Consider the following 13,358-nt stretch of genomic DNA (forward strand, 5'->3'; position numbering starts at 1 on the left):
AGACTAGGGATCCACTGATATATCCACCAGCACTCAGTATCAGACGATAACAGGCCAAAATGTAATAATCAGGATAGACCAATTGCTGCACATTTGGCCAACGATATTGGACCGATTGTGCTTTCATCTAATATGAGTCGAATATGCCCTTATTTTTATAATTTTTATAGTTTTGTTTTTTGCTGCAAATCATGTATCCTATCGTTTCATTGTTTTATTACCTTTTGCTGAACTAGTCTAATAACGTATTTACTCCATTTGGATATTTTGTAATAGTCATTCTGTTATTAACAAAATTTAGAAAGCTGACTTCTGAATTTCCATTCGTTGTAATCAGAAACACCACTGAACTTACAATGTAGGTCTCGACATCGGTTCATTGGGTTATATGAACACTGGCTATCGGCATCTGCTAAGTATTTTCTTATCAGTGTGTCCCTATAGTATACAATGTGAGTAGATTAAATCAAAAGCTACATATATAAATGTGTGGGCCTACATACATGTGTGTGCCAGTGGCCTTCACACTTGGAATAACAGCATGTGTACCAGGCCAGGGATAATCTCCCTAACCCGTCAGAGCTCCAGCCTGGACACACTTTGCCTGGGTGTTGTGTGTGACAGGGTTAATTGTGTTCTGAATCGACTGAGGGTCTGTGCAATGAGTGAGACAATTAGCCTAATGAAGTGCAGAAGCAGCAGGAAATCACACTCAGTGCTTGAGAAACACTGGCTGAGTGGATATTCACGGAGCTAGTGGTTAGGAAATACATAAGGCCTTGCGTCGCTGAATACCAATCACTGCATTTCCACCAAACACCGCAACTCCCCTGGGGCAAGCGCACTCTAATCACAATCATTTCTGAAATGTTTTGGGGGAAGCGGATATCTTCCACAAATTTAAGATCTACCATTGTTGTGATCAAACCTCATGCAGGCCTTTCTCCAATTCACATGACACCTAATGTGCTGGGGGTCATCCTACACAGTAGCAGTTTCTGTATCAGCAAACCCATGTATCACTTTGAGAGGAAATATACTGAGATACAGTGTGACACAAACTAGTCAACTGTCAGATCAGACAAATAGCATGACTAGGACAGTAGAGACAAAAGAACACGGTTGAATACATTTTTATTTCACTAAACGTGCATTGATTTGCATATGACAAGTAGTGACAGTTTAACTTGAAACTGACATTAAATAATAGCGGAGGTGGAGCAGTCCAGACTTTGCCTAAAATTGTGGCCTATTTTTCCTCTCAGTTACATTCTACAGAGTGGTCACGGTCACTAACAAATTCCAGCATGACGAGCAGCAAGCAACACATTCATCAGGCATCTTAAGAACTAGATTAATGGATCTTGATTTAGAAAACAAATTGGATATAATTTCTTTATGAAAAAGTTCTCACAGATTAAAAGTCAGGGAAGAGCTTCAAGACATTTGTTTCCCATTCATTAGTTGCCGACTAAGAGCAACCTGATGAAAGGGGTGTGAATTAGGGGATAAGGTTAATTTGCTCTGTGCACATTCAAATAAAATGTCAATTACTGCGCAGAATATGGACGAATTTCACAACGCTAAATAACATGGTCCATATTCCTCTTCAACTAGTTGGCCAGACACTGTATGACTCAACACTGCCACCCAGAGGCAAATGCATAATCTGCCAAGAGATTTCTTGGCTGTGGGGATCACTTTGCTGTTGGCTGTTCTGAATCTTTTGCAGGTCAGTACCCATAGAGATTAAAAAAACATATCCTAGCCCCTGTTATAGGAGATAGTATAGACATATAGTGTAAAATTCGTTATAAGAAGTCCTAGTCCTAAGTATTGGGACATACAACTGACTGTACTGTTAAACAGACATGTAGCTGTTAACGTGGGCAGACTTGCCCTCTGGAGTTGGCTGCCACCTACACACCAAACAATGACTGTTCCTCAGGGGGTTCTCTGGGAAGTAGTTTTATGCCATACTGTAATGATTCAGATAGCCCTTGGTCAATGCCCATTTTCCAAACCATTTTGCTCTTTACAGAACCACAGGGTTCATCAAATGTTTTGCCTTATGAGGATGGTTCCTAATTGAACGTTCAATACACCATTGTCTACTTAGAAAACCTTTTTTTCAGAGGAGGAAAGGGAACCCAGACAACTGGTTGCTGAACCCTAAATCCAACGCATGAATCATTTGAACATGCTACGGATGCGATGCAGTATCAAATGACCTCTGACCTGTCCTCAACAAACCCACAAACACAGGCCTAAAAAGCCAGAACATTCCGTGCAGGACAATGACCACTGAAAGCAAACCCTTTACAACCCCAACAAACAGACACTGGATTAAATATAACCAAATTCTGAAAATCAGTGCCGTGTTTGATGTCACACGGCACTGATAACCTCAGAATAAAAAAGAAACCCTGACTGTGAGTTCTGTGTGTGACACTAACAGCCACTTGGAAACAAAAACATGCAATGAATGTGTCAGTGTGAAGTGGAAATTTTCCTGTTAAGACTGAAAACATTTATAACTCAACAGACCGATAAAACAGCTTGTATTGAAACACTGACGTTACACAGTAATGGGTGAGTCCTTTCAGGCCGTCCTTAAAAGCACAAAGGTTAAATTGTGCTATAGACCCCACAAAAAGTATGTAAAAATTATGAAACACACCCTGTATTGTTGGCTATGCCCAATAGTTTATTGAAAGTTGCTGATAAAAACCAAAAAGCAAAGCATCTTGTCCTTTTATCAAAAAATTTCCATATGACAGAAAAACAACTGAAGTACAAATAATATACACTATAGAAATATGCAGTCATGAGAGCAGCAATTACAGCTCTTGGTAGCTTTAAATAGAAATGTCCTTCCAACAGAAAAGCACTTCATTTTGGTCTTTGCATTACTTACTACTCTAGATCAAATGGTATTGATTTGAAGAACACAGAAATGCATTGCTCATGTTTAGTACAAAACAAACCTACATCAAAACCAGGCACGATACTGACAACCAGAAAACCCTGTGCTCATTAACTGTGCCACTCCAATGAGGCCCTCGTCTGCAACATACACTGCCACATTGTGCAACACCTACAAACAAAGCAAAACGCCAAGACTAACTAGGACTGTGTCCCGCTGCCATTTCAGCTGGCAGCCAAAAAACATGCTTCTCAAATCCTCGCCTGCAGTGGATACATTCTGAACGGAAAGGATTGTTTAAGGTGGGAGACACTGAACATTTAAGATCTGTAATTTACCCATCAAAACCACACCAGACGAAACCCAGCCGACAGCCTCGGGAGACCCTTTCGTGTCAGTGCAAATGTGAACACAGAAATCTCCAGAAAGCCCCAGGCCAGAGCCCTGTGGGGCGGTTCACGTGATTCTGAAGGACAAACTGTCATTTCGCAATAGAGACAAAACGTGGCCGACAAGAAACCAAGACTAGGCCAAGAGGCTTCCCCACTGGTCAAGGAGGAAAAATGAAAAACCCACACAAATCTAATTGGTCTTTGTTTTGTTTTTTTTAATGGTTTTCTAGGAAACAGATTCTGTGAGTGTATGCATGTATGCGCAGTGTGAACAGCTGTGTCATTGCACAGGCACTTGGACTGACCAAAGTTCACAATCACACAGGCTACACAACCAACACACTAGCGACCACATGCAGCTATCTAAGGAGGCTCTTTGTCGGGTCGTGGGCTGAAGCCAGACCTTAAGAGGGCTGGAAAATGCAGTGGGGAGTGACACATATTCAGGCAGAGCCTTTTGTTCCAGCAATTCTAACAGTTCAAAGGTATGGATAAGGGGAAGAGGTCCAATGGAGTGAAAATGATTGGTCCATAAAACATGGCGGCAGAGACCCCAGAGGAACCAGACGTGCACGCGCGTGTGCGTGTGCTTGAGAGAGGGCCTTTGATATAACAGTTGGAATAAGACCATGTCACAGAGATTAACTACACTAGTTCAAGCGTCCTGTTTCAGTAGAATAAAATTGAAAATACCTGTGCAAGTTACTATAACTTCATTTTTTTTTTGTTTTTTTAAGAAGGCCTCAAAACGCACACTTTTTTTTTTCTCTCCAAACAAAAACAAACACGTATTATTAGAACAGGTTTTCCTTTAAATATGAGATTATGCGGTGGTTTGGTAGATTGGCCCTCCTCAGTCCTAAACGGATCACGTTTTGGAATTGACACCCTTGTGCCGAGTGAGCCGTTGACAGGTTTAAAAATGGAATGCGGCCGGCAGATGAAAGCCTGGCAGTGTCCACACCGCTGCGCTGCGATTTGGGGGGGGGGGGGGGGGGCAGCCCAGCGTCGCCTCACACTGGTCCAGAATTAGGCGGCTCTGCAAGGCGGCGTTGCTGCACGGTGCGGACGACATGGCGTGCGGACGACAGTTCAGAAGACGGAGATGAGGGCGAACACCCCGTAGAGGAGGGCACAGGGATACGCCACCAGGAGCTGCTGTCCGTCCATGGCCAGGGCTGAGATGAAGATCTTGGAAGCGGAAAAACTACACCAGCCAATTATCGTGGCTGCAATTATTATTCCCAGCATGCCTCTGAAAGGGGAAAGGAAATACAGACCTGCTAGTAAGATGTTCATACCATTTTCCTACCTTTTGGTTTTAGTTTAAGCACACATTAAGATCAATGTAACATGGTACAGGGTATTGTATATTTTTGTCAAATAACTTTTTTTCCTCCCAAAAATTGTAAATAATATTCCAGATGGTTTCACCATCAGTGTTATTTAAATTTTTTACTAGACTGTTTTGGTTAAGAACATTTGTACTATAAAGAAAGAGATCCATTTTACTGTAACAAAGTGTTAGAAATCTCTTGCCGGCGACTCTCAGCAAAATTTCACAGTCATCTCAGGCACAAAATAACATTTAATACCAAAATGAAAACTTGCCAATTTTACAAACGTCCTGAAGTGGGTGTTCTTTTTAAACATGAAAATCCTATGGTGTAAATAATACTTGAAAACCACAAACCTTCCAACCATTACAACATGGGCAGTCAACTCTGACCTTCGAAGCCAGTTCCACTACATGTTTTAATTGTAACCCCGTAATCAGGGATCAATTTAGACCAGGGACACCAGGTGGGTGCAATTAATGATGAGGTAGAACCAGCAGGCTCCAGCCCTCAACACTGCTTTACAGTATGTGCCACCTGTCCCCAACTAAAACCTAGCAAGCTAGAAGTCATAAGGTCAAAAGCTGCCCTTTCACAGCTAAGGCCCAGTTGACTGATTGGCCAACCAGGCAGATGCTAGGCCGGTAGAGAGGAAGCCACCTGACACATTCCACAGGTATGGCAGAACAAGGACAAACTACACTTCGATAACCTCTACTCCCAGAACCACGTCTGTACTTACTGTAAAGAGAAGAGGACTCCAAAGCTGGCGAGGAGGATCATGGGAAGCAGGCAGTAGCCCAGCACGCTGGCGACACATCCAAAAGACACACCGGTCATGCTCATTAGGTTGAGGAGACAATACATTCCCAGGCAGCCGATGGCACTGATCCCATAGACATAGCCAAACTGGATCTTTCCTGTCTGTAGCAGACGGACACATGGACAAACGATGTTGTTAAAATACACTGACACGTGTATGTTTTCCAATCCTATAGTGAGGCAGTTTCAGAATGATAGGTTGTTTTTTACAGATTAAAAGGGCCTATGATGCTGGACCTAAACCCCCCCCCACCACGACCACCTAAAAATAAACATTTAGGCTCCCAGCCTCAGCGATTCAATAGCCGAAAGATTACTTTAGTTCCTACCAGAAGTAAGGTGGCTCCGAAGGCCAGGCAAAAGACCATGGGCCCAGCGAGGTCAGTCTCGTTCATAATGTTACCGTCTGCTGCCTTCATAGGATGAAGCACTGTCAGGGTCTTCTGCCAGATATGGTCAAAGTTGATGCCCAATTCTATGCGGTAGGACAAAATAATGAAAGATATTAAAATGCTGACAGATGACAAATGTTGTGTTAAAATGAGGGACAACATCATAACATAGTCTGAAAAGATCAAGACCTTTAACTTCGGATATAATTTAACAAAATGGTAAGGTCCACACATGCTACAATTATTCCCTCCAGAAATTAGACCAAGCATGTTTTTGCTCTCTTGTCGTGTCTAGCCTCCCCACTACAAAGACTTGGAGGCAGAAGAAAACGTTCAGTAGGGATATTTGGTTTTTCAGGACCATATGTCAAAAGGGTATCAAATCTAGCATGAGGAGAATACAGAAGATCAGATTCTAAGAATCGAGTACGCTGAATCTTAAGATGTGAAAAAATGCATTAGATACTTGTATTTCTTTAAAGACAGGAATCCCTGTTTGTGTGTGCTAGTTTGTCTAAAATGTTCTGTAGCCATTGATACAAATGTTTTCCCAAAAACACTGTGAATAAGAGAACCCAATGCCAACGTGGCAGAATTACATCATAATCAGTGGGGATTTTGGGGGGAAAATAAGCATTCACATGGTAACAACAGAAACACAGCTAACCAAACAAGTCCCTTGTTGGTGGGCATTTCAAAGTGTAAGTGCATACAAAAATAGAATATCCATTTTGTTGGGCCATATTGCCCAGTACTATTCTCTAGCATCCTGATGTTAAATGTCCATTTAAGGATCTGGGGACCAACAAGAATAATCTCTAACTCCAAGATGAATTGTTTAAAAAAAAGAAAAGAATGTCATGGACATTGGTTTTCAATCTCTTTATTCAGTACTCGGGATATTTGGCAGCATTCTTGGATACGCTTCTAACAGCTTTGCACAACTTCCATTCTTACTTTCCCCGAAAACTTTGTCATATAGGATGGTGAGCTGTGATCTTCTGGTTTCCCCACAGACATCCAATGGGGTTCAAGTATGGGCTTTGGCTTGCCCACTTAAAGAAATTCACAGACTTGTCCCAAAGCCACTCCAGCATTGCCTGTATAATTTGGGTGATTATTGCACTGAAAGATTCATCTTCTGCCTGAGATCATGCGTTCTCCGGATCAGGATTTCTTCACTGTATTTCGCTCCATTCATCCTACCATACGGATCAGTCTCTCAGTCCCATCTGTGGAGAAACATCCCCATAGCATGATGCTCCCACCACAATGATTTACTGTACGGAATAGTATTAGCCAGGGGGTGAGTGAAAGGTTATTTTAGCCAGACCTAGCATGTGGAATTCAGTCCAAATAGTCCAGACCAGAGAATCTTCTCCATGCACTAAGGCATGTCACATGCCTTTTACTCAGGAGTGGCTTGCGTCTAGCCACTCTACCATAAAGGCCTGATTGATGGAGTGCTGCAGAGAAGGTTGACTTTCTAGCAGGTTCTCCCATTTCTGCAGAGTTAGTGGCCATTTGTCAGTTTCTTGGTCACCGCCATGACCAAGGACCTTGTTGCCAAGTTACTTAGTTTGGCCAGAAAGCCAGCTCTAGGTATAGTCTTAGTGTTTCACAATGATGGAGCCCACTGTACTCCTAGGGAACTGCAACGATGCAGATGTACTGTGAGGAAGGGACTCTGACCTCTCCACCACTTTGGAGGTCTGTCTTCAAGTGTTACGACAGAAACAATTGCACTGTGCTAAGAGAACACAACTCTCGGACTAAGACACATCTAAGTATCGGAAGACTGTAGCAGAAGTAGTACATGCCTCCAAAATATGATAACCTCACTTGGAGCCATTTATCGGCTTAGCAAGGTGGCCCTAGGGACTTATCCCTGACTGCTGACCCATTTAGATCACACAGCGGGATAACAGGGCCACGCTACTTGGCCTTTCTGTCAGACAGCAACAAGAAATTGTTACCACATAAAACAATCAAGTATATTTTTTCTGCAACAGAATATTCTAACCACGGCTGCAAAAGCCAGATTGAAAGCCTGGCAGAAAATAACTGACAGTCAATTTAAAGTGAATTGGCGTGATTTCATTACCAAATACGCCTACACACAAACTAAATTGTTGTGGCATACAGTATGTCACAATTGAAATGGTAGAACAATTGCATAGGTAATATACAGTAGTAAGCATTTCATTCAATCCATAAAGAGCATTTCATGACAACATGCATTCTATTTGTAGCAAAATAGACCCTGGCAGAAGATTAAAAGCAAATGATTAGATCACACAAATAATTAAATTAATAGTTCATAAAGAAAGTCAGTTTGTATACTAGGACCAGAAATGTTTTATATTTGTGCCTACATTTTCTTATTTTTTTTAGGTAATGTTTTCTTGATATTTCATTATGACTTCTTATTTGAAAGTAGTACAATTGGCTACTCAATTCTGCGCAGTGATGTATAGTAAAATGTGCGCCAGCAGGTAAACAAGAACATGAATCAGGCAAGCCTAGTACAGCCGGCCTGCAATTAAAAAGTGATAAACGTGATAACCCTCACTGGATTCGAACCCGGGTCACCCACATGAGTAGCAGCATGAGAACAAGGTAATTACTATAAAAACGAATTTAGTCAAAAGGTACTGAACAAACCTTTTATAAAAATATTTCTGTATGAGAGAGTTTGCTAGTAATGTAATGTTACCTGTAGCCTATTGTTTGTGGAGGCTAATTACTAGCTCAGCTCCTGCCACATTAGAAATCCACTTGTTCACAATTTCAGTTATTTTGTTTTAAAAGGAAAGATGAAATCTTGTTTCAAGTTGTACGAGCTCTTTATCTTTACTCCATCAGCTCTTATGGTGCATCTATGGAATGATCACGCAATTAACATTTCACAACCAATGAGTGCGAGAGTTGACTATCATTGAGCTGGGAACGCTAGGTACCAGGTCAGGTTCAGAGTATTTGTCCCGATGGTTTTGGATCATGCTATACTTAGCATATTTCTGATCATGCAATACTATATGAAATTCTGAGTTTGCTCAAGTTCTTATTTGGCAGATATCACTAATTGACTAATACAGCTTTATGGAATACCCAATTGGTCTGAGAGAAGAAAATCTAAAATCGTCATCTGCCTTCTGATTGGTCTGATGGAGCTCGCAAATCTCAGATCAAGAAAGGTGCCTAGGGAGGAAGAGGAAAGGTCTTGATTTGGGATTAAGTAAATAAGAGTTAACACTCTTTACCAGCTCTTTCACCCATCAAGTCTCACCACCAGATTATCCTTACCCTCCAGCAGTGGGGGCTCGTCGTCAAAGCTGCTGCTGTACATGGACTGAGCCGGGGAAGGTGTGAAGGCCGGTGTGGGTTGGTAGATCTGGCCTGTGTAGGGCGTCTGGGGTTGCATCATCCCTGGAGCTGCATATCCTACTGACTGGGAGTAGTCATACTGACCATATTGACCCCTGAGACCAAACAGACACACTTCTCAGAACACCTCCTTGGCTTTGTCAAAAACAAACATGCAGGGTCTCAAGATAGAAGGTAACACATGGGGAACAGAACTAGCAAAACAGACCCTTAAAAGTATCACAAAGGGAATTACTGACAGGTTCTGATGTTTATTCTCAGATCACAGTCAAATGTGCGGGTCAATTTTGGCATTGGCTGGTAGAAGGTCATACTAATCACATTGGCAGGGTGTCACACAACAGCTCTCCTAACCTAGTCACAATAATTTATGGAGAAGTAACACTTGACTGCATTGTCAGGTTGACAAAACTTACTGTTTGTAGGGGTCTTCTGTATTACTGTAGCCATATCCAGCAGGCTGTCCTTGGTCATCCACACTGTAACTGGACTGGTAGAAATCAGTGTTGAAGTTGTCAAACCCTGACCCAGACATTTCTGACCGTCTGCAAAAAAGAAATACTAATTGATATAAGCATTGCAATGCTGCAGAAAGAGTGTTAATGGTCTACAAGGAATAGTAAAGAACTCATATCTGGGATGTCCTTGTTATATATTCCCTGATTACACGCAAGCAGTTAGCTAACATTATCTAAGTTAGTTAAGCAAAATTATTTAGAAAGCAAACATCAGCATAAAGGGAACGCTATATCTCTATAATATGAATCCATCTGAAAAGTGGCACTGACTAATGTTATAGACCTAATAATCATACCAAACTATGCAGGCATTCGATTTTTTTTTGGTAGTAATAGCCAATTAGTTAACTAATAGCCATGTGGATAGCGAGCTAAAGGCTAAAAATACAGCTGTACCAAAGAAGGTGGTACTTATTTCCACTAAATGTTCTTAAACAGTCCTTGAGGTAGGTTTACCCTGTTTATTAGTTGCAGGGATACAGTGATACCACTTTTTCAGTGATTGAGTACTTAATTTTCATTTTGTTGACATGATTTCTGATTGCCATAATTATTCTACACGAGTTCTACACATTATATCTCAATATTAGCCTGTCATTTAAGGGGAACACTTACACTATTTTAACAGCAAATCCAACTAAAATGTGTTCTAATAAAATATTTGGATTGAAGGAATGAGTGACATATATAGGCCAGTGTCAAAGCAGATGTTCCACAACTCACTAAACTTTTCTGCTTTTGAATTCTTCATTCAGTACACTTGAGTGGTTCCAAAACCTCTCCTGGGCCTGAGCTCTTTCAAGTCTTCAATGTATTTCCGAGCTTTCACATATGAAACAACTTTTCAACTAATAATGAAGCCCTTAACTACTTGAATCAGGTGAGCAGGTTCAGGGGCACAACAACTGTGAGAAGGCTGGGGGTCCCCAGAATAGGCTTGAGAAGCACGTGCAGTACAGCACCCAACCGGTTGATCAAACCATTAAAACTAATCAAACGAAGCTCTGGTAACTACTCCCTCCGTACTCACCCCACCGCAAAAAAAAAAAAAAAAAATCCCCAATGGCTGCTCTGCGTCTCATTAAATAGACAGTTCCTTTTTCTAGCAACTGTACTTACAGTACCCACAGTACCCGTACAACGCTCATTGCCACGCATACAATTATAACTTTGCAAGTACAGTGTGGCTAAAATAAAATTCCGCAGTTTGATGTTACCACACCCGGCAAAGCATGAAATCAATGTGATGTCTTGTTTACCGTCCACACGTCGGTACATAATGTTTGTCGAGCTAGTTAATCAGCCTTGCAAGATGCTGCTGCGTATATGAAGAAATACGGAACGTATGTGCAAACATTGACATCCGTGTTCCTTAAATCTTGTGCTGACCAAATGTTTTCATTTAATACGTTTGTGTGCATTGGTTGGTGATTAATACAAAGCACATTTCGTGACAATCATCCATCGATTAAGTTGGCATAGGAGTGGTCATTATCCCAAAAAAATAATGACCACCCCTACTGGGTTAAATACATTTCTGATCAACTTTTCACTTCACCGGCTAGATCTGACAGCTTGTTAGTTAACAAAAATGCACAGTAATGCCAGTTAAAATAAAACGTTTGTGTTTGCTATCTAACATGTACACGTTCAGTTATATCACAAATACAATGTGCAATACAACGTAACGTTGAATTGCTATTGAGTACGTGTGGCAAAGGTACAGCAGCTAACTCGCTACACTACAGAATTGCAGCACCATGTAGCTAGCAGCCAACCTAGCTGCGGTAGCTCCGCGGCGTTATGGTTTACAGTACAGCTACTGTACTAAATGAGTGTGCCTGAACAATTATAATTCATCAAGCTATACACGTGTTTTATGTCATGTGGATTATACAAAGCAATCCAGCTAAATAAAACAGTTTCTACCTGCAACGTTGAACAATTCCACTCTTGACTTCACCAATCCAACTTCGTTGCTACGTGTCAAGAGAATAATAAAGGAATGTCTTCCGGGTCGTGCCAATGATGGGTGCACAAATGCTCAAAAAGGACAGCACATTTGTTAGCAAATACATTTTAGCTCCATCGTCTGGAAAGCTAATGTACTGCTAGAACAGAGAAAAATGCATTCCCAAAATGAGCGACTTCGTAACATTTGGAACCACAAAGATTGTTATTAATAATAAATATTTCTTTTTCCCTAACTGGCTTGAAAATAAACATTTCTGAATTGATTTATTTGATGAAGAAGGGAATTTTCTCTCGTATAATACATTCTTAGAAATCTATAAATACCCATTACATTATAACAATTTTATTTCTATAGGCAACCAATACCATCACGTCGAATTATTTTAATGAAATCACGCTTGTGCTTTGGGATATCGAGATAGATACAGAACGTTTGTTAGAAGGTTGCCCCTTATAGGATACAAATGAAACAATAAATTAATTAGAATAATCATTCCAAGATCAACGTTTAGAAGAAGGATATTCTTTTGGAATACACATATTCCTGAAATAGATTGGAATAATAAGCCTTAAGGCTTCCACAAAGATTATTATTATTTCAAATACAGTCAAAAAATATATTTTTATAAGTGTGACTTTGTAAAGTTGTTTTGGAATGAACTAAATAACTACATTCAATCCCATGTTTCTCTTTGTATTTTTCATCTCTTCCTGAATACATTTAATAAAAAAATATATATTAATACTGTATCAGGTTTGTACTGTAACATATTAGGAATAATATTGTTTATTAATGGGGAACACATTGTAAAGCCACTCCATATTACAACTGATGTAGGCCTAATAGAAGAGCTTGACTAGAGCTACCTTAAAGGTGTGTATAGACCATGTCATGTAATTTCTGTGCTGTTGTCTGTTTTTAGAACTTTTTATGGGCCACAGTGAGAAACATTTCAGGGGTGTGTTTGAACACATTTCAAATTGTTATGTTTAGTGTTTGTTAATTGAAGTTTGGCAATATTTACTATTTTAGTATACTTAATTAAGTATAAGCAGATGTCCCGCACAGACACTTGTGCATTTTGATTTAAGATGACTACAGATTGGCAACCAGTTTGGGAATGGCACTGATACAATAATTAGGTTAGAGTGAAGATGTGTTTGGGGTTGGTTGGTGTTTAGCGGAAGGCTGTACATGCTATTAGTAACAGATGGAATCTGACAGCCTTTCTCTCTGGCATCCCCTGAATGAAAACCCCCAGTATTTTTCATCAGGAGGATGAGATCAATGGCTCTGTGTGGTAGAAACTCAGAGGAAGGTGTGTTATTAGACACATGCTGTGGGAGGGTTCACCATTTGATTGGGAGAGAAAAAACCAGATGGATATGGTTTCTAATTGGATGCTTTACAGGAAGAGACTGAGGCTCATTGACAGTAATATTTGGATTACTTTGAACACTAATGTAAATGTATTTCTCCATATATTTGACAAGCATATAATTAATTTGATATTCATATGAGCGGGTCTCTTGGCACTGTGATTTTTTATGTTGCACTTTTACCATTATTTCACTGGGTAAGTATAATAGGAACATATTCTTATTCACAC

General features: G+C 40.5%; 1 protein-coding gene across 1 annotated transcript; it reads right to left on the minus strand.

Moving 5' to 3' along the window:
- Window positions 1–1,117: 1,117 nt before the first annotated feature.
- Window positions 1,118–11,792, minus strand: yipf5 (Yip1 domain family, member 5). Its single transcript, XM_010871106.5, has 6 exons — window positions 11,704–11,792; window positions 9,673–9,801; window positions 9,176–9,351; window positions 5,807–5,952; window positions 5,398–5,579; window positions 1,118–4,573 (listed from the first exon to the last, which is right to left on the minus strand). The coding sequence occupies exons 2-6, from the start codon at window positions 9,789–9,791 to the stop codon at window positions 4,411–4,413; spliced, it is 786 nt and encodes a 261-aa protein (XP_010869408.1). The 5' UTR covers window positions 9,792–9,801; window positions 11,704–11,792; the 3' UTR covers window positions 1,118–4,410.
- Window positions 11,793–13,358: the final 1,566 nt, after the last annotated feature.

The sequence above is a fragment of the Esox lucius genome, chromosome 7, assembly GCF_011004845.1.
Source record: "Esox lucius isolate fEsoLuc1 chromosome 7, fEsoLuc1.pri, whole genome shotgun sequence".
Classification (NCBI taxonomy): domain Eukaryota; kingdom Metazoa; phylum Chordata; class Actinopteri; order Esociformes; family Esocidae; genus Esox; species Esox lucius.